The sequence below is a fragment of the Anguilla anguilla genome, chromosome 18 (assembly GCF_013347855.1).
Source record: "Anguilla anguilla isolate fAngAng1 chromosome 18, fAngAng1.pri, whole genome shotgun sequence".
Lineage (NCBI taxonomy): Eukaryota > Metazoa > Chordata > Actinopteri > Anguilliformes > Anguillidae > Anguilla > Anguilla anguilla.
In genome coordinates this window covers 883,484-905,698 of record NC_049218.1, presented here as the reverse complement: position 1 = coordinate 905,698, position 22,215 = coordinate 883,484, and the positions used below count along the sequence as shown (strand labels likewise).

The 22,215-nt window shown below is 51.8% G+C and overlaps 1 protein-coding gene across 4 annotated transcripts in view; it reads right to left on the bottom strand.

Moving 5' to 3' along the window:
- The window catches only part of mark1 (MAP/microtubule affinity-regulating kinase 1), a 78,211-nt gene that overhangs the window by 50,594 nt on the left and 5,402 nt on the right, over positions 1-22,215 (bottom strand). For all 4 annotated transcript variants that reach the window (XM_035400598.1, XM_035400597.1, XM_035400601.1 and 1 more), the window contains exons 2-3: positions 4,616-4,822; positions 1,232-1,285 (exon numbers count right to left, since the gene is read on the bottom strand). In XM_035400598.1, coding sequence (XP_035256489.1) covers positions 1,232-1,285; positions 4,616-4,822 — 261 coding nt within the window. The remainder of the gene's footprint in view (positions 1-1,231; positions 1,286-4,615; positions 4,823-22,215) is intronic.

Here is a 22,215-nt window from a genome sequence, read left to right as displayed (position 1 = left end):
AGCACCTGGGTAACTGTGGAAGAGGGGCACCTGGGTAACTATGGAAGCGAGGCGGTCGCTGAGGCGGGTTTGGCGGGAGCGCCCAAAGCGCCAGCGCTCGCTGAGTTCCGCACTCAGCACAGCTACGTCAGCATTTGGAGAGCGAAGCCAAACCCGGCAATCAGGAGCCAATCAGGCGACCGCACGTTTACACCGGGGGCACCGAGGAGCCGCATCAATCAGAAGCAGCGGCGGCGTCCCGCCCAATTAAGCAACTTAGCATTGATTGCTTCTTTTTTTTTTTTTTGGTCCGCTACCTGTACAGGGGCCTCAGTGCTCCATCAATCACATTTCAGCACTGCACGGCATCCTCAGGGCACGCGTCTGTGCGATGGTACAGGCCTGAACCCCTGCAACCACTGACCGCCGCTACGCCTCACTCATTCTGCTCTCAGTGCCTGGTTAACATCTACAGCCCGGTTACTGCCTTCACCTCTAATGCACAACTCCAAAACACAGCATAACAGCCAGGGGTACTGTACTGTACTGTACTGCACGGGCCCCACACACCCCTAAGACATGATCATCAATGCACTGCAAAACCAGGAGGCTTTTCAGCGCGTGGAACAGGTCTCGGTTCTGCATCTGTTTCCCGTAAGAGCCCATCCTGGGATAAAGACGCAGTTAGGCCGCTCAGGGAGTTTAAACAGGAGTTAATGTGCAACCAGCTGTAAGTGCAGTCACTGCTGCAGCTCCTGACGGTAAACAGTGGCCTGTACCAGCACGGTCTGGAGAGAGGGCGGCAGGACGAGTAGCTCTTGAGACGCATGAGAGGGAGCGCTTTAGAACAGCAGAACAGCACGTTCAAACGCTTAGCATCAGTCAGGCTGCAGAACAGCACGTTCAAATGCTTAACACCAGCCAGGCTGCAGAACAGCACGTCCAAACACTTAATGTCAGCCAGGCCAGGGCTAGAGATTCTCAGGAAAAACGCGAAGGATGACGTTTTTTGTGCCACAAGGAAGATGAAAAGTTGTCCTTATGCATCAAATGGCACCACAGGACCGTACCACAGCCAGACCGTACCACAACAGGACCGTATCACAGCTGGACCGTACCACAGCCGGACCGTACCACAGCCGGACCGTACCACAGCCGGGCCGTACCACAACAGGACCGTATCACAGCCGGGCCGTACCGCAACAGGACCGTGCCGCGTATCCCAGCAGAGGAATCGGAGTGTGTCTCTTACCTTCTGCAGACTCGTAGGGTTCAGCTGAGTCTTGTCTATTATCTTCACAGCGACCTGGAGATCAAAGAGACATGACACGTGAGAACTGTGCACTTACTGTGGATCAAACCCACAGCGAGCCTGTGCTCCAGGCACAGGGAGGGGCCACAGGTGCCAGCCTGTGCTCCAGACACAGGGAGGGGCCACAGGCGCCAGCCTGTGTTCCAGACACAGGGAGGGGCCACAGGCGCCAGCCTGTGTTCCAGACACAGGGAGGGGCCACAGGCCACTGTTCCACTACAGCATTTTTGTACATCATTGTAACACTCGCCCAAAAGGCACTGGCTAACAAGGCTCTGCACCGAAACCCTAAACCAGGCCTACTAAACTCTGGTCCTGGGGGGGGTGGGGTGGGGTGAGGCTGGTAAGGGGGGGGGGGGACACACACCATTTTGCAGGTTCTCTGGTTGTTTTTACAGTCCTCTCTCCCCCTCAGGGCTGGAGAGAGAAGCTTCCATCACAAATGCAGTGATTTGTCGATCGGGGTGGCTAAGTGCCTAGCTGGAGCGCAAGCCTGCAGACACTGGAGATCTTCCTGGACCACAGTTAGGCAACGCAGCCAGAAAGTGCTCATTTATGTTCTAACAATAGCGCAGCCTTACGTCAGCACAGGATGTCTCTGCAGACAGCCCGCGCGTTCGCTTCTCTGGGCGTACGAGTCCACATCAACGTGAGGAAACAAGCATGTGGCCACTGATGTCCTGCTCGGTGGACATGACAAGTTCCGGACACAACCGGTTTGGCCTTCCTAACAGACGCCATGGTGGGAGGCCAACTGCATTTAAGATGCATTTAAGATGCATTCAATATGTGGCTGATATTTTTTCCAAGGATGACGTGTTCCTAAGTTGAAAAATTTAGGAGCACACTTATGCGTCCCAATTAGCAGAAGCACTCCTAAATTAGTTTTCCAGTTAGCGCACATCAATTTCCAGGAGCAAATGCCCCTAAAATGGGAGCACCGTGGAGCCCCTTGCACAGAGCTGAACACTGCGCCCAGCGCTGGGCTCTGCTGGTACCCGCGACACTGGATGACACCTTTCAGGAGGAACCTGCCTGGCAGGAGGCTGAGTGCCCTCTGGAGAGTCCCAGCCGCTCAAGTTGTTTTGTGCGGCTGTCTGAGTGGTAAAACGTCTTGGCAGGTGCAGAGGCACCATTGTCTAGCAGAGCACTACTTCCTGGAATTAAGGAGGGGGGAGGGGGGGATGAAAGCACTCCAGAGCACTTTGACTGAGATGACTGTTTGGACAGAGTCAGAGGGCCGGTGTGTCATCGCGGAGTCCTTACGGTCAGCAGCCACACCTGGCGTCAGGCGGACCGGCGGCAGGGCCAGAGTGTGACGGAAATGTCTAAGTGCGTGTGGGGCAGGGAGCGGCATGCTTCTATCAGCATTCATACTCTTTTATACCCCTTTTAAGTGGGCAGTAGTATATATCCTCTGTCTCTCACATACACACACACACGTACACTCACACGTACACACACACACACACACACACAGGCCCCTCTCCACTTCCTCTTGACACAGACTCAAAAGGATGAGGGCTCTTAATCCTTTCCTCTGTTTCATCCAGGGGTAAGCTCTGTTCCAAGAGGTAACCGTGGTGACAGAACATTCCAAACACGGGACCAGAAACCGCATCAAGGAGCCAGCGAGGACCCAGAGGCGTGATCCCCGGCCAGACCTCAGGCGTGATCACGGCCAGCTGCCGCACAGTCTTACCTGCCCTTTATAAAATATTATAGAGAACAACCAGCAGGCGTATGGGGCGGTAATTAACGAGGCTGTTGTTTGTGTGTGAGGGAGGGAGACGGCCGGCCCGGCGGGTCGGCGGGGGAAATCACAGCTGTGTATTCACAGGGCTGAGGTCCAGCGATGGAAACGCCGCGGGGACCGGGGGGGGGGGGGGGGGGGGTTACGGGGCACACGGACGGCAGATCACGTAGATAAGTCGCGCAGCCGTAATGTGGCGGAGGGGATGCAGGGCCATGCGGTACGTGCTCATGGAGGGGCTGAGGAGAGGAGATGGGCAGCCTGATAACCCCTCGCAGCTCACTGAGGCTCTGCAGACAGAAAGAGCAGCTGGCCAATAATCTGCAGCAGACCTGGTTAAACGCTTTAACCCTTTCAATGCCAGTACAATACCCACTTTTACTATGAATTACTCTTCATCTTGTGATATTGTTTGATATATTATTGCTTGTAATGATATTCTGAACAAAATATTCCTTCATGTGATTTTACATTTTTAGTCCATTTTGGATTCATTTTCTTGGGATCTACAAGATGCTTTCAATTTTAATGGTATCCGAAGGGTTAAAGTACTCAAATATCAGAAACGCTTCTGACCCAGGTGTGCTCTAGTGGTTCAGGGCCCAACAGGGACTCCCTACAGCTACCAGACAACAGGGCCTGTATTCATTAAACATCCCAGGGCAGGAATCACTATGAGCTCAAATTTATATTAAAAAAGACAGCAGGGCATATTATTATTACGAATAATAATAATAATAATACTCATAATAAAAATAATAATAATATTTCGCAGTAGTAACCATCATTGTCACATAACACCAGCGTAAGAATGGACAAACCGCACAGCTGTATTATATGACGCACCTGACGTGTGCTACAGTGGCCTCATGGAGTAGAGATATTATCTGGTTAAGCACCGGTGGAGTGCCTGGTGGGCTCGATTAATGCACTGAGCACATCCCTTGGGGCTGGCAGATCATTACTTAACGACGAGCAATTTGTCACACGGACGAGCCGGGAGGCCGGTATCTATGGCTCTTAGCTGAACATTCTAATGCTGATGTCACAATCACTGCTGGTAATGGAAAGTAATGGAGTTCTAGAACACTGACTTGGAGTTCTGAAAAAAAAAAAAAACGTTCCAAAAAACCTGCTCTCCGAAGGGTCAAAGGGGGGCTAGGGTTCAGCTCTTGGGCGCCAGTCTTGCCAGTCGGCACCAGCAGGTGAAAACACCTGGAGGTCTCTTTACCTCCGCTGACATGGCTTCCACTCTCCTCTTCCTCTTCTCCTTCATTACAGTGTGAAGCACTGTCAGACACCACCTCCTTTTTCCAGTCCGTTCACCGATCTTGCTGAATTATCATGAGTCTACTGTACCAGAGTCTAACTACTGTTTCTGACTTTCACCAACCCCTGCCTCACAGCCTCGTGAATTAGCCCTGAATTGTCATACGCCCGGTCAGGCAAGTAGCTAAGCAGTTTTACCTGGTCCGACACTTGGATCTGCTTGCCCCGGGCGCCTAGTTATTGTTAAACCCCGTCAGGACGAAACGGGGACACGGACAGAAACGATGGTTGAGCAGTCTCACCTCTCGTCCGGTGAGCACGTGCCGGGCCAGCTTGACCTTGGCGAAGTTGCCCTTGCCGATGGTCTTGAGCAGGCGGTAGTTGCCCACGTGCGGGTGCTCGTCGCCGGCCGAGGCCAGGGAGTTCCGGCATCGCGGCAGGCTCTGCCGGCTGCTGGACTTGGTGGGCGGGGCCACCGGCGGCTCGGGGTACCCGTCCACCGACGTGTGCTGGGGAGAGGAATCATGGGTAAAGGTTAGCCAGGTTAGCGTCATGGACCAGGTCAACCCCGGCGTTACAAGACGGTCGCCATGGGCACAGGCTGCGTGAGGGCGGGAGGGGAGAGGGCTGGCTGGGGTCACTTCCCAGTTTCCCGGAGACAGAGCGGAGGTTCTCTCCTCACACTGACAGTTTTTTGGCGAAGCGGCGGTCGTTTCCCCGAGCTCCAGTCCAACAGGGCCGTTCCTGTAACGGCGTGTCTGGAGCGTGTTTAACTGAGCAGGACCAGAACCGGCCGAGGACAGCATGTTCTCCTGATCCCACTGAGAACGGAGACCGCAACAACAGGTCCGCTAACGCTAAAACAGACCATCGCTGCTCGACCCAAAACTGAGGAGCAAATCAGAATAGCCTCTCACTGATATCCTAGAGCACTGAGCCGGAAAAAAAAAATTACACTCCAACAGAAACGCTCAGAAACACTCGGCTTTCAATACCTTTGCTGGACTTGTTCTGTGTCCCTCTCAGCGCCGACAGAACACAAGCGTGGCGTAAAAGCGTCTGGCCCAAAACGATCGCACTCAAACCCATTTTATACCAGCGTGGCCTCGGCCCCCAGCCACGTACAGTAAGATACCGCACGCAGGACGGTCCACAAACATGCGCGTCTGGGCACATGGGTTTCTGCCTCTGTGGGCGGGGCTACGCGGTCACGCAACGCACACACATGCACATACACACCTTCACACCCCCGCATGTGCACACACACACACACACACACATGCACATACACACCTTCACACCCCCGCATGTGCACACACACACATCCGCGCGCACACACATACACACCTTCACACCCCCGCATGTGCACACACACACACACACACACACACACATACACACCTTCACACCCCCGCATGTGCACACACACACACACACACACACACACATCCACGTGAGCACACAAACACACACACAGCATAATGTATGCATAAGCCTACACACATGTTTATATAAAAACCCACCATAAGCTTGCAATGAAATCCTTTACTTAATACTTCAGTCAAATTCCATACTACAGTTTTGCATATCAAAAAATGCTATTCCCGGTCATTCATATAACCTTCTCTCCAGTGACATAAACATCCTACATGGTATAATTTCTGAGTAAGATTTACAAATAAGCCAGTTCGCACAGTGACTGAACGAACCCCAGTTACAAATCACCACAACAGTGAGGGAAAAAAAAGACCTCGATGTGCAAGGAGAGATGTTCTATGATTTTTATCAAAGGAGGGAGTCAATTTAAAAATGACAGCAACACTGATATTCTATTGAATTAATATCAGTGGAGTAGAATCAAATGGAAATATTTCCCTACAGTAAATAAGAAGCTGTTTCCAAGACACAAATCCAGGACTTTCTGGTTGTCGTGTGTAAAGCGGGTTACAGATCGTAGCACCTGTGCTACGTAACGCTAACCTTTCATCTTCATCACTCAGTCACACAGTCAGCAGTCTTCCTCCCCCCAGCTCAGTTTCAGCGAGGCCTCACTCATAAAAAAGGATTTAAATTCAATTAAACTGATTATATTATCACTGTGTTTGGCACAGGCATTCTAAACAGAACCGGAAAAACCGGTGTTTTGCAGAGCGGAGGTCACACAAAGACACATTTAAATACACAAACGCCATTGTCCGTCTAATGAAGCACCACAAAGCATCACCGGGAACTGGATGAATTACAGGGTAGTTCTGCTGCACTCCAAATACAGCTCAGTGCACTCGAACACAAAGCCGGAGAAGCTGGCTTCCAGCCCGTCGGAGGGGAAATTATTGCTCTGAGCAGCACTGCAGGCTAGCAGAAGTCCGCAGTACGCAGGCTAAGAGGAAGCAACCCCAGGCTTACTGTGCGTGTGGTAAATCTCCACTCTGAGTGTGCGTACTGCAAGAGGGCACATGTTCATTACACTGCAGCTATTCCCAGAACAGCACGTTCTAAAGCATGCTCCATGCTCACCAGTGAAGCATGTGCAAGGCCTGCCTTTGAGATATAGTCAGTTTTGCTATGTAATGTACGGTAGGTTTTGCTATGTAATTTATGGTACATTTTGCTATGTAATGTACGGTAGGTTTTGCAATGTAATGTATGGATACAAGCAAACAGTTTTTCCCAATGATGAATAATTAAAAAACGAAAGCAACATGATTTCTGCCCAAAAAAAAAGCCGCAAAGGTCACCACAACTCATCAGCAGGTGATGCAAGAAAACACAACTTGATTGTGCATTAGTTTAGGACGCAGTGCGGATCTTGATAGCCAAAACCGCATTTATGGAGAAAGAATCAGGCTACTTTATTTATACATTAGAATAGAAGCAGAATATCCAATTGGCATCCTGTCTGCAATCTTAAACTCCGCTCTCAGAAGGGATTAGCGACTACGCACATGTGCCTTCCTTGAAGCAACAGTTCTTCCTCCCTTGTGGTTCCACAGGGTGGTCCAGGCCACACTTGCATATTTAATGCCTGCGTGCCACGCATGTCTCTCATAATTAAATGGCTTTCGTTATCACAGGCATATAGCGCGAATGTGCTGAGACATCGCATCCAGCAGAAAAATCCAGGGCTACAAACCAGGGGAACTCCGCCAATTACCCAAGAGTGTACCCGCCATTTGCTTCCACCAGTGAAGTATTGCTTTACTGTCCAAACAGCAGGATGTAGTTTTTGGCACGAGCGTTGTCAGTAATCACACTGCCCCTCCTTACTCCCAGTCTTTCTGGGTTTTAATAACTTCCTAATATTGATAGAGCACTAGAAGCGCGAGATCCAGACCAGGAATTCCATCCCAGCTCGCCACTGCTTCTACTGGCATTTCCACATTCCGTTTTATTTCCAACTAAAATGGAAGAGCAGTTTATGGGAAGTCTTTAAAACATCAAGTATAGATCCTTAACTGCATTCACATTAAAAAAATTTTTTCATATAACCATATTGGGTGGAAAAAAACCTCAAAAGTAGAACTTGAAAAGCCCCTCTTTTCTTCCCCGTTACACAAACATACCGCTTGTGTTCTCCATCTGTTAGGTCTATTCTGGCAGTCCGTAACAGGTGAGGAGAAATTATTAAATAATGTTGTGAAGTCACATCATCCCAACTTAGTATAGCCCCCCCTCCATCCCCCTATCTAGAGCCCCATGCTCCCCTCTCCCCAAAAAAAGGATCCTTAAAGGTCTTTTTGTTTTCAACCGTACCAGTAAAAGGAGCACAATTGGCTGAAACAGTCCCAATGTCTCTAGGAGTCTACACGGTCAGAAATGCTCCACCTGTTTCTCCTCCAAGTGCTTCTCACCTTGGCCTGCACTGTAGTACAGTCAGTAGGGGTTTGTAACTCAAGAGGTTGCAAGTTTGATTCCCATGTGGGGTACTGCGGCTGTAGCCTTTAGTGAGGCACTTAACCTTAGCTTGCTCAGGAAACTGTGCTTTGTACGTTGCTCAGTATGTAAAAAGAGGTGCAAGTCAGTCTGTGTAGGAGTGCTTCCTGAATGCCTAAACATGATGATGCTCCTTCATCACTTTGCGCACACGAAGGGGGGGGGGGGGGGGGACAAGTCTGCGGGGTACAGGGGAAAAGTCAGCGGGTTTCTTCATGCAGCAGCTCGGAGGAGCAGACACTCAAAACTCGATCGAAATTAGTTGGCTTCATCATCTGCCCCCCCCCTCAGACTGGAAAGCGGTTATGAAGCAGTTATGAAGCGGTTATGAAGCAGTTATGAAGCGGGCCTAATTCCTGAGGCGGTGCAGTCTGTAGCCTGGAGAGTCAGGCAGAGTGGAGGGCGGCTGTGCATGTGTGTGTGTGTGCGTGTGCGTGTGCATGTGTGTGCGTGCGTGTGTGTGTGCACGTATGTGTGTGTGTGTCCGTGCGTGTGTGTATGTGCGTGCGCGTGTGTCTGTGCGTGTGTGCGTGTGTGTGTGTGTGTTTGTGCGTGTGTGTGCGCGTGTGTGTACGTATGTGTGTGTGTGTGTGTGCGTGTATGTGTGTGCGTGCGTGTGCGTGTGCGTGTGCGTGTGTGTGCGTGCGTGTGTGGTACAACTGAGCAGAGACTCCCTGGAATCCATTTCAATACAAACACAAATACTGTTGTATTGTGTTAATGTTGTGAATTGTGAAAAAAATACAATGCAAATGTATTTCTACTATGTTATAAAATCATGACACATTTATTAGTTACAGATGAAGTACAGTGACTATATTGTATATAGCAGATAAGTCAATGAGCAGAATGAGGATACAGATGTAATTAAGATCAGACTAAAAAAGAAAATCTACCTGATAAATGCACTGGTATCTATTGATCCTGGATAAACTGTTTAATTAAATCTTACAAACGCTTTTCAATGAGCAGGCTCCTTAAAGGGGGGGGGGGCGGGGCGGGGCCCACTGGGCTCCCTTGAGCCCCACGTCAGGGATCTCTCCAGGCTTATTTTATTTCTCCGCACAAGCGATGACTCACCAAAGACATATCCACTCTGACTCACGCGCCCAGGTACCCTGAGCGATGGGGGGACCTGCCGCTCTGTGTCACGCGCGAGTCTTAAACTCTCCCTCACATCTGCTGCTCCCCCTCCCATCTGCTGCTCCCCCTCACATCTGCTGCTCTCCCTCACATCTGCTGCTCCCCCTCACATCTGCTGCTCTCCCTCACATCTGCTGCTCTCCCTCACATCTGCTACTCCCCCTCACATCTGCTGCTCTCCCTCACATCTGCTGATGCTGCTCCCCCTCACATCTGCTGCTCTCCCTCACATCTGCTGATGCTGCTCCCCCTCACATCTGCTGTTCTCCTTCACATCTGCTGATGCTGCTCCCCCTGACATCTGCTGCTCTCCCTCACATCTGCTGATGCTGCTCCCCTCACATCTGCTGTTCTCCTTCACATCTGCTGATGCTGCTCCCCTTCACATCTGCTGATGCTGCTCCCTCTCACATCTGCTGCTCTCCCTCACATCTGCTGATGCTGCTCCCCTTCACATCTAATGATGATGCTCCCCCTCACATCTACTGCTCTCCCTCACATCTGCTGCTGCTGCTCCCCCTCACATCTACTGCTCTCAGTCATATCTGCTGATGCTGCTCTGTCTCACGCCTCTGTCTTCAGAGTGTGTGTGTGTGTGTGTGTGTATACACCACTATAATGTTTTTTCTGTTTTTATTTTTACTTGTTATAAACACGCAAGATGCAAGTGTAAATAACTAGCCTATAGGAGATGCTAGAAGGTGCATTTCCTTCAATACTTGGCAAAGCTAACGTTGCTTCCATCTGCAGTCATTCATAGAAGTAGCAAATGTTAGCATGCAGCCTGTAGATATTATCTAAAATTTTTATACTGGATGCACAAGGATGAAATTGGTATTGATCTTATATTCCAACTTTGGGCAAGATGGCCAAAAAGCGAATTTCCCCAAAAATTGGGCTATCACTTTAAAATTTCTCCCCATTTAAAACATGATTAATGAAACTGTTTGAACCCCCTCATTATGAAACGCGCTGTTCCTCTGTCCTGGCGTGGAATGCATTATCTGATTATGCATTCTAACGGTGCAGGCTTTATCCTCACTGTAAACAGCTGAAAACAAACTGATTTGATGGATGTGGGTCAGGCTCTGTGCCAACCAATTTGGAATTAAAACAGAGCATTACAGAAGTTCTGAGGGGAATTTGTTGCTATTACACAAATTCAGACATGCTGGAGCAGCGGGTTGGGTGAAACGGGTCAGTATCTTGACCTCCATGCAATTCAAACGGAAAAGGTCTGCAGTTTGGAGAGACTTCATGATGGTGTAATTATGCAGACTTAAAACGCAGAAGCCTCGTTCCCCCTATCAGTGTTAGTGAAGGATAACAAACAGAGAGAGAGAGGCGCGTCCATCCTTCTTCTCGCTCAGCCTGGAGTCTGAACGCATGGACAGCCTTACACACTGTAAGGTACACACTGAGTGTCCGGCCTGGTCCTCCAGCCTGGTCCTCCAGCTCATTAAACAGGCTGGCGGGAGTCCTGACCTGCTGCTGGACGAAACTAAAGATTACCCACAAACACACGCCGCTCGCTCGCATCCCGGCCCAAGCTGTAGGACTTCAGCGGGGATACACTTTATCCGCCGCACTACAGACCTACAGACCTACTGCCCTACAGGACTACAGACCTACAGACCTACAGCCCTACAGCCCTACAGCTCTACAGCCCTACAGCCCTACAGCCCTACAGCACTACAGCACTACAGCCCTACAGCCCTACAGCACTACTGCCCTATAGCACTACAGCCCTACAGCTCTACAGCCCTACAGCCCTACAGCTCTACAGCTCTACAGCCCTACAGCTCTACAGCCCTACAGCCCTACAGCTCTACAGCCCCACAGCCCTACAGCCCTACAGCCCTACAGCTCTACAGCCCTACAGCTCTACAGCTCTACAGCCCTACAGCTCTACAGCTCTACAGCCCTACAGCCCTACAGCCTTACAGCCCTACTGCACTACAGCACTACAGCCCTACAGCCCTACAGCCCTACAGCCCTACAGCCCTACAGCCCTACAGCCCTACAGCACTACAGCCCTACAGCCCTACAGCCCTACAGCCCTACAGCACTACAGCCTTACAGCCCTACAGCTCTACAGCCCTACAGCCCTACAGCACTACAGCCCTACAGCACTACAGCACTACAGCCCTACAGCTCTACAGCCCTATATCCCTACAGCACTACAGCCCTTCAGCTCTACAGCCCTATATCCCTACAGAACTACAGCCCTACAGCACTACAGTCCTACAGCCCTACAGCACTACAGCACTACAGCCCTACAGCCCTACAGCTCTACAGCTCTACAGCCCTACAGCCCTACAGCCCTACAGCACTACAGCCCTACAGCACTACAGCCCTACAGCCCTACAGCCCTACAGCACTACAGCCCTACAGCACTACAGCCCTACAGCACTACAGCCCTACAGCTCTACAGCACTACAGCCCTACAGCCCTACAGCCCTACAGCACTACAGCCCTACAAAAGTTCCCCCCCCCCGCCCCCCGCGGGCACCCCCACATTGCTGACTGCAACACTGCATACAGAACCACGTCTAAACAATCCCTGCGTCTTCAAATAAGCCACAGGCCAAATGCAGAATGACATAACTCATGTATGCAGTGCCCTGGAAAGCAGGCTGACATGTCATCATCAAACACGGGTTCTTTCAAGTCTGGCGGACACATCCGGTGGTTTGGGGCCGAGGTTTGCTGATGCGTGCAGCTCACGATGTGCGCACAGTGTACCTACAATCTGTGTACTCACGATGTGCGCACAGTGTACCTACAATCTGCGTACTCTACGATGTGCGCACAGTGTACCTACAATCTGTGTACTCACGATGTGCACACAGTGTACTTACAATCTGCGTACTCACGATGTGCACACAGTGTACTTACAATCTGTGTACAGTCTGAAACGGAATAAAACCAGAGATCAAACCGAGACATCAATAGACTGTGCGCACGGAACAAACTGTCCTGAATATCTGTGTCCCACGTTCTCCTAATGCCCTCTGCCTGGCAACCTGTAAAAGCCCCCCCGCCCAGCGCCCCCCCACCCCCACCCCATCAATCAGAATGGCTAGATGGAGCCGTTTTTTATGGTACCAGTTGGTGCAGAACATTTCACTCCTGTGCTCAGACAGAAATGAAGTCCTTTTTAATTCGTTTTTAAAAGTCATCCCTGTTTTGAAAATTTCAGTCAGGCTTCAGAACACTGAATGAAATCTGGGCCAGTTTCTAAACTTAGATAAAAACAACTGAAAACCAGAGGAAAGAATGAATCACTTTAAATAAATTCAAAGAAACAGAAAATGTTCCACATAACTTCCAAAAACAGAGATGTTATTCCTCCAGAAGAGCACCTATATTAACCATATATTACCCTGAATATCCATATAATATTCGTATTACCCAAAAAATACCTATATTACCCATATTAACCCAGATATTAACCATATATTACCAGTATATTCCTGTGCTAACCTGAGACCTAACCTGCTGTCCTCAGGGACTCAAGCGTTAAGTCCCAGATGTTTATGTTTATAAGAGTGAATAAACTCACAGAAGTGTGTCTGTTATTCATTCAGTCTGTGTAAACATAGCATCACTATATACGTTTCTGAAAGCATATTTTCATGCTTTTAGACCTCAATCCCAATGGAACTGAGCCCCCCACTGCAAAGTCAGCCAGTCTTCAGTGACACTTCTGAATATCTAAAATATCCTCCACCGCACATACAACCGTCTGGACCAATCAAAAACATACGCAGAAACAGAAGTAATATATGAAAACCCCAGAAAGTGAACTATCCATTTAAACGGCCTGGGAAACCAATGCAAGAGTTTGCACTAAGTAAAGCCACAACAGACTCGTGGCCTCAGTTATGTGGAGTGACCTTTACCACGCCGGGCGCCAGTTCTTCCCTGTGCCTCTACTAGCTTTACACACCACAGATACACGGACAGGCCTGCTGCCGCATTGACGTTACAAACATCCGAGCATTTTACTGCGCCCAAAACAGGTCATTTAATGTTTAAAATAAAGAAGTGCAGATCAGAGATCTTTATCACTGCACAGACAGAGGGAGGAGAGGAAGGAGAGGGCAGGTTTGAAGGTCTGAGATGGGAAACAATACATCAGCATGTGACACGCCCACTTTGCCAGCCCTGACCTTCACCAGGAGCGGTTTTCAGGGAGTCTGAAGACGACCAGACTGCGTGTGCAGCAGAGCAGACCCAGGGTAAGCAGGGTGACACCGCACAGAGAAAAAAACCCTCTTTTTCTACGTCTCTTTATCAGTTCTGTGCCATAAAACGCTGATCAGTCGTCCTGTTGATCCAGAACAATGAACCCCCCCCCCCCCCCCCCCAGGCAGACTGACAGGCTTCAACCCTTTAGACAGCAGCAAGCATCCCTTTCGATGACTCACAGTTATAAGGGAAACATCCATTCTCACCAGTATTCAGGACTAAATTCTTCATTACGTTTTGATTAGCAACGCATTTTCTTGAAAAGTCCCAAAGTTCTGCAGCTGTTTTCAGACTGAACCGGCATCTAAAGTATTTTGGAGGGTTCTGAGTCCCGGTCTGGCGCAGGCCTTGGCGTCCTCCCGCATCCCCCCGACATGCCCCCCCCCCCCCCCTCCACGTCCCACGCTGACCGCTACAGCTGCTGCCGTCCCTCCCGTCCCTGACCCCGCGTGCCACGCCCAAAACTAACAAAACCCCACTCGGGTTACCCCCACCCGAACGCTCGCGTTACGATGAGGTAACCCTAAACCAGCCGGAGCGCAGACCAGCCCCCCCGCCCCCCCTCCCCTCCCCCCCGATCAGCGCCGGCCGCCACCAGGGCCTCCATATGAGTCACCGCCACCGTGGCTAATGCGGCTAATGCAGCGTTGCCTGTGCCTCACTGCAGACACCGGGGGGGGGGCTTCTCTCCCGCTCTACACTGCTGGTACACAGCAGAGGGTCAAACATCCCCCCGGCACACTAATAAGAGAGAAAGCACTCTGAGCTGGAGTGGGGAGATGGATTTAACTCTAACTCCCCCCCCCCCCCCCCCCCCCCCCCCCCCCCCCCCCCCATGAGCTCCACTCAGACGCTTAAAAACATGTCTCCTGATGCGCAGAACGTTTCTGAACTCGCTAAATATCGTAACAGGAGAGAAGGGAGCAGCGCCAAGGGCTCTCAGTGCAACTGAAGAACCGCACAGAGAGGTCATGTGATCCCACGGCTCAGATTTGAGGCAGGTATCCGATGACCAGGAAACCCGCGGAGCGATCTGGAGCGGTTTGTGAAACACGCAAAGGCATAAAGGCTTAAGACCCGGCCTGCGCAGTGTTCAGCTTCACCGCTCTCCCCAGCACACCACACCCAGGCACCCCCCACGCCGAGGCACCTCCCACACCCAGACACCCCCCATGCCCCACGCCCAGGCACCCCCCACGCCCAGGCACCTCCCACACCCAGACACCCCCCACACCCCACGCCCAGACACGCCCCACACCCCACGCCCAGGCACCCCCCACCACACCCCACACCCAGACACCCCCCACCCCCCACGCCCAGGCACCCCCCACACCCCACACCCCACACCCAGACACCCCCCACCCCCCACCCCCCACACCCAGGCACCCCCCACACCCAGACACACCCCACACCCAGGCACCCCACACGCCCCACAGCCAGACACCCCCCACACCCCACAGCCAGGCACACCCTGTGCCCTACGCCCAGGCACCTCCCACACCCCACAGCGACGCACGCCCTACACCCCACACCCCACACCCAGACACCCCCCACACCCCACAGCGACGCACGCCCTGTGCCCAGACGCGTTTTAAAATCATACACATAGCTGTCTATGCCTTTGATGGCAGTGTTATTATGCAAATCTTTATGCTAAAACTGCACATTCCAAGTAACATTAATCATGGTTAACAGGGAAATGCTGTTCTGAGCTGAAAATTTGTTAAATATTTTAAGCTTCATCCAAGATTCAGGGCATCCCTCTGCTTTACATATTGCCCTGAAAGATCAGATCTCCATCTTCCTTGTTCAAACGGAAAATAGAACAAAAGAATTCTGACATCTGAACTTGAGTTTCTGCTGTCCCAGAAACGTCCTCGTTTGGGGACTTGAGGTCCATCAGTACTCTGGTCTTCTCTACAATGAGGTCAGTCATCCAGGCTCTGTATCAAACAGCAATCCCTGCTCAGGTCAGTGCGCTCAAATTGAATTAAAAATTCTTTCTCCGTTCAGTTCTCAAGTCAGAGGATTATTGACTGTATGAAATCCGCAGAGTTTTCCTGTCCTTACACTCCTGTGATTACCCATATTCCTGTGCTGCTGTGATTACCCATAGTCCTGCGTTCCTGTGATTACCCATAGTCCTGTGGTCCTGTGATTACCCATAGTCCTGTGCTGCTGTGATTACCCATAGTCCTGTGGTCCTGTGATTACCCATGGTCCTGTGCTCTGGAGCTGTGTCTATGCGACCGCGCTGCCGCCCGTGTGGAGACCACAGGCACGCGTGTGGCGAGGCACTTTAGCGGGGTGGCTAGGGCCTCAGGACCCGGTGTGCCCAGCCTGGGGCCCTGCCAGCCCGCCAGCCTGCCAGGTGTCTCACCTGAAGGGCTGCAGTGTGGACCGGCTCTGTACAGTGTGAGTCACGCCGGATGGGTCTGTAATGGAATCCCCTGACAGGCCTTTGTTAAGCAGGCGCATTGTAATGCTCTGTGCTGTGCGCTCTCTCTGTGCTGTGCGCTCACTCTGCGCTGTGCGCTCTCTCTGTGCTGTGCGCTCTCTCTGTGCTGTGCGCTCACTCTGTGCTGTGAGCTCACTCTGTGCTGTGCGCTCTCTCTGTGCTGTGCGCTCTCTCTGTGCTGTGCGCTCTCTCTGTGCTGTGAGCTCTCTCTGTGCTGTGCGCTCTCTCTGTGCTGTGCGCTCTCTCTGTGCTGTGCGCTCACTCTGTGCTGTGAGCTCACTCTGTGCTGTGCGCTCACTCTGCGCTGTGCGCTCACTCTGTGCTGTGAGCTCAGTCTGTGCTGTGCTGTGAGCTCACTCTGTGCTGTGAGCTCACTCTGTGCTGTGAGCTCTCTCTGTGCTGTGAGCTCACTCTGTGCTGTGAGCTCTCTCTGTGCTATGAGCTCACTCTGTGCTGTGCGCTCACTCTGTGCTGTGCGCTCACTCTGTGCTGTGAGCTCTCTCTGTGCTGTGCGCTCACTCTGTGCTGTGCGCTCACTCTGTGCTGTGAGCTCTCTCTGTGCTGTGACCTCACTCTGTGCTGTGCGCTCACTCTGTGCTGTGAGCTCTCTCTGTGCTGTGACCTCACTCTGTGCTGTGAGCTCACTCTGTGCTGTGCGCTCGCTCTGCGCTGTGCGCTCGCTCTGCGCTGTGCGCTCGCTCTGCGCTGTGAGCTCGCTCTGCGCTGTGAGCTCCCTCTGTGCTGTGAGCTCCCTCTGTGCTGTGCTGTGAGCTCTCTCTGTGCTGTGAGCTCACTCTGTGCTGTGAGCTCACTCTGTGCTGGGCGCTCTCTCTGTGCTGTGTGCTCACTCTGTGTTGTGCGCTCACTCTGCGCTGTGCGCTCGCTCTGTGCTGTGAGCTCCCTCTGTGCTGTGCGCTCTCTCTGTGCTGTGCGCTCTCTCTTTGCTGTGAGCTCTCTCTGTGCTGTGCTGTGAGCTCACTCTGCGCAGGTCTGGCACAGTCGTGTAGCGCGAAACCTGTCTTCCGCCCTCGGGACGAGCCAGGCGCCCGTCTCTGTGCCTGTAGCACCCTCCCACTGAGAGTGCGGGCGACAAACAAAAAGGGGGCGTGGCTTTCCACGAGGCAGGAGGAGAGGAGAGAGAGAGAGAGAGAGAGAGGAGAGGAGAGCAGAGCAGAGCAGAGTGAGAGGAGGAGAGTGAAGAGAGGTGAGCAGAGAGAGAGTGAGAGAGGGAGGGAGAGGAGGAGAGGAGAGCAGAGTGAGAGGAGGAGAGTGAAGAGAGGTGAGCAGAGAGGGAGTGAGAGAGGGAGGGAGAGGAGGAGAGGAGTGCAGCACTGGTAATAAGAGACAGGAAGAAGGCCATCTGGCCTGTAAGGAGGTCAGTAGATCAAGTTCCGCTCACAGCGCCTGTGCTGCTTTAATAAAGCATCTCCAAGTACCAGTGCTGATCTGGGATATACCAAGGTAAGGTTAGGATAGCTACATGGGAAAACTTGGTCCTAGATCAGCATTCTGAACGGCTGTATGTAAATATGGACTACATCTCCCATGATGCACCACACCACACAGGCAATCATTTCAGGAAGTCAGACACATTTCACCTCACAGTGGGAGGCATAATTTAAATACACAGAGGGGCCTGCATTTCGTCCATATATGCTCATGACTTTGATCATTAAATCCAGTGGCTGAATTTCATCATCACTGAAACTGTTTGGCAGTCACTAGAATTAATTACAAACTGTATTTGAGTGGGGGATTAAAACATACGCTATATTTATTTGTCAGTCAAACTTAAGGACAGATGCGTGTTGTCTCAGGGCCACAGTCAAAGTTAGCAATAATCAGCCCTGCTGTAAGGATTCAGCAGCTCTCAGAGAAATCTCTGTTTGATCATCACTCGTGGAGCCCGGCTGAATCCATCGCTGTTTACCGCAGCAGCACAGGATCACATTACCTGGTTACCATGGAGCTGTACGGCATCACCACGCCCCACTCGGCTCAGTCAGCAGCGCGTTTCCCTCAGAGCTGAAGTACACAGCCACACCCCCTCTGACGTGCGGCTCCAGACCTTATCCTACAGGACTGATAACACCCGGCACACAGCACGCATGCAGGCAGGCCTGCGCTGTGACAGCTAGTACAGTCTGCCAGGTACGGCCTGTGGCTGCACAGGGGAGGGGATAACAGGCAGGCCTGCGCTGTGACAGCTCGTACAGTCTGCCAGGTACGGCCTGTGGCTGCACAGGGGAGGGGATAACAGGCAGGCCTGCGCTGTGACAGCTCGTACAGTCTGCCAGGTACGGCCTGTGGCTGCACAGGGGAGGGGATAACAGGCAGGCCTGCGCTGTGACAGCTAGTACAGTCTGCCAGGTACGGCCTGTGGCTGCACAGGGGAGGGGATAACAGGCAGGCCTGTATGAGACGGTGATAATCCCACGCGAGCCTGGAGCTGGTGCAGGAGTAATGAAGGCCTGCTGTATTCAGACAGGCCTCAGCACAGCCTGACTTCCAAAGCCACGCAAGCCAAGTTAGCAGCACATCTCTGCTGTCTGTCTGGAAGGGGGGGCGGTCGACTGGAGCCATATGTGAGTCTCTCACATGGGTGGGGGTTCGACAAGGTGCTTTCTGAGCTGTGATCCCTTCCCTGCCTGTCACCCTCTCTGCTTTCCCACTGCCTGAGTCAACCCAACACACAGGAAACCACACAGAGGACACGAGGGCAGGCTGGTCCAGTCTCCATCCACCCTTTGAAGGGTAGGTTTTTTTAGAATGTTTTTTTTCCAAGAACGTTCTAGAACCACACTGGTTTCAGTTACCAGTAGTGATTATGACGTCAGCATTAGAATGTTCAGTTCAGAACTTTCTAATCACATATTTGTGACCTCACAGCTTAAAGGGACAGGAAGAAATCACACCTGCATTTTCATCTCTCTCCTGGTGATAAACTATCACCTCATGCCCCTGGCAGATGGTGCCCTAGCCATGCGTGTGTGTGTGTGTGTGTGTGTGTGCATATGTGTGTGTGCGTGTCTTGATGCATGCTGGGATATATCTGTGTGCGTGTGAGCATATCTTAATGTAAAATGGGGATATGAGAAACCTGTGTGGCTTCCTTTGAGAGGATTAACAGCGTCTGACTGACGGGGGGGCGGGGGGGGGATCTGCCATGGCGTCTGATACGGACGAGCCCGAATGGCGGCGTAAATCACCCAGTTACCGCCCTCCGCACACGCCTGGCGGCGACCTCTTCTTCCGTTCGCACCATAAATCCCACGCATGTCATCATCTCTGTCATGCGCTGCAGTGACAGGTACACACAGGGGTCAGCATGTGCTGATGTACACAGTGACAGGTACACACAGGGGTCAGCATGTGCTGATGTACACAGTGACAGGTACACAGTACTACACACAGGGGTCAGCAGTGAGTCCTCTTTCTGATGCCGGAAGAGAAGATGAAACGGCCGTAATGAAAGCTCATTATCCGCTACAGAAGCGCGTTCGCCGCGCAGCTGAGAGGCGCGGCCGCTCTCCTGCTCAAACAGGCCGCCAACTCAGCCCCTGATCTGGGAGCAGTTCGGTCTTTTAGCTCAGAATGGGTGATGCTAGGACACGGACAGAACACGTGACCCTGGATCAGCTCTCCATCGTTATGGATATGGGCTCCGCCCTCACCACTGCGGTTAGAGACGGTTAGCCCCACTGCGGTTAGAGACGGTTAGCCCCACTGCGGTTAGAGACGGTTAGCCCCACTGCGGTTAGAGACGGTTAGCCCCACTGCGGTTAGCCCCACGGGCGGTTAGAGACGGTTAGCCCCACTGCGGTTAGAGACGGTTAGCCCCACTGCGGTCTGAGACGGTTAGCCCCACTGCGGTTAGAGACGGTTAGCCCCACTGCGGTTAGAGACGGTTAGCCCCACTGCGGTCTGAGACGGTTAGCCCCACGGGCGGTTAGAGACGGTTAGCCCCACTGCGGTTAGAGACGGTTAGCCCCACTGCGGTTAGAGACGGTTAGCCCCACTGCGGTCTGAGACGGTTAGCCCCACTGCGGTTAGAGACGGTTAGCCCCACTGCGGTTAGAGACGGTTAGCCCCACTGCAGTTAGAGACGGTTAGCCCCACTGCGGTTAGAGACGGTTAGCCCCACTGCGGTCTGAGACGGTTAGCCCCACTGCGGTCTGAGACGGTTAGCCCCACTGCGGTTAGAGACGGTTAGCCCCACTGCGGTTAGAGACGGTTAGCCCCACTGCGGTTAGAGACGGTTAGCCCCACTGCGGTTAGAGACGGTTAGCCCCACTGCGGTTAGAGACGGTTAGCCCCACTGCGGTTAGAGACGGTTAGCCCCACTGCGGTTAGAGACGGTTAGCCCCACTGCGGTCTGAGACGGTTAGCCCCACGGGCAGCTAGAGACGGTTAGCCCAACAGGCGGTGTGTTTAGATGAAATAAACCAGCTCCCGCAGTCTAATGCCCCCCCGCTATCCTCCCTCATTGAAGCTGCCCCAGACGAGCTGCAGGGATCTGCTGTTCGCCTCTAAACAGGCTGAGACTAACAGAGCCTTTTCCGAGCGGGCGTTCACACAGGGGTGTAACACAGGAAGCTGTGAGGGACAGACAGGTAGACAGGTAGCATCACTGCACAGGTGCGTCTCCCGGTGACACACGCCACCGGTGGCTGCACAGCTCGGCGGTCCGCCCGCCAACGACCCTGCGGACCGGGGCAGGAGGAAGACGAGCCCGTCCACACGCCGCTCAAAAGCCTGCGCGATCCGGCCAATCAGAGAAACCTGTGTGACCTCACGCTTTCGCACAGTAAGCAGAAACGCTTTTCGTCTTTAAATCAAGACTCAAAAGTGACCGTTTGTCCTGCCAGACTCCCAAATGGCCCCTGTGCCAGCCATCTGTGACATGGATGTGATGGTGACATCACAGAGAATGTATTTGCTGTATACATGCTCTATGCTGCTACATTTACTTATTTTGCACAATTTTTAGAAACATCCTAGCTTGATGAATGGAATGTTCTCCTGACTTTCTGCTTCCAGCGCTGCATTCTTAACTGCACATTTATGCAGTTTATTCCAAAAACACCTGCTCTTCAAAGGGTTAAAGGGCGGGAAAGATCGCGGCCGAGGCCGGGGGGCGGAGCCAAGCCTGACCGGAGGACGGGCGGTATAGAGAGAGCAGTGAGGAAGACGCACGCCCACATCAGAGTTTGGTGGGTTCCATTTTAATTCAGCTGATTAAGAAAATGCAACTGACTGAAAAGTATTTATTAATTATTTATTACCTGACTACCCACTCATGGCTTTAACTATTCCTTACCCCAGTTTCCTAACTAATGAGTACAGGCTTCCTGTTCATTATCTCTGCAGAAGCGGTCAGTCTTTAGAAGCGAACGATGAATTACATATCTCTTATCTCTGATTTAAAACTGAAACTTTTGGAGCTGCTCCACTGTACCCTGCTGTGGTATGGATTACACCATCAGGCTGTAACCTAATTAGCCAGCTAGCTTTTTGGCTAATGTGAATAATTCATTTGCTGCTCTGACACAAATAAACATGTTAAAATAATCAGGCAGTCCACCAGCGGTGTTCATATCCCTTCATACATGTCACTTTTTATGAATCTCTTCATACATTGTGTTTGTGTCTGTGAGCTCTGCAGACATGTGTGATGAGATTAAGAGCATATAAAATTGTCACCATGGAGGCAGTCCTCTGGCAACCAGAGAGTTGTCGGTTCGATCCCCGGCCTTCTGGGTGTGCTGAACCCCTAATTGCTCCCGATGAGCTGGTTGGCAGCTAGCATGGCTGCCTTGATCGGCAATGGTGTGTGTGTGTGTGTGTGTGTGTGTGTGTGAATGGGTGAGAGAGTGTGTGTGTGTGAATGGGTGAATCTGAGGCATTCACTGTAACACGCTTTGTACAGTAGTTGCTGGAAAATATGCTATATTAATGCAGTCCATTTACCAGGGTATACCATACAAAATGATGATTTTTTAAAAATCGTAAAACAGTATCTCATTCTCAATTATTTCATTTTTTTGTCAATTTTTGTTTCATACAAAAAAGGCAAATATTACTTGGAAACTGTTACCTAACCCTCACCCCTTA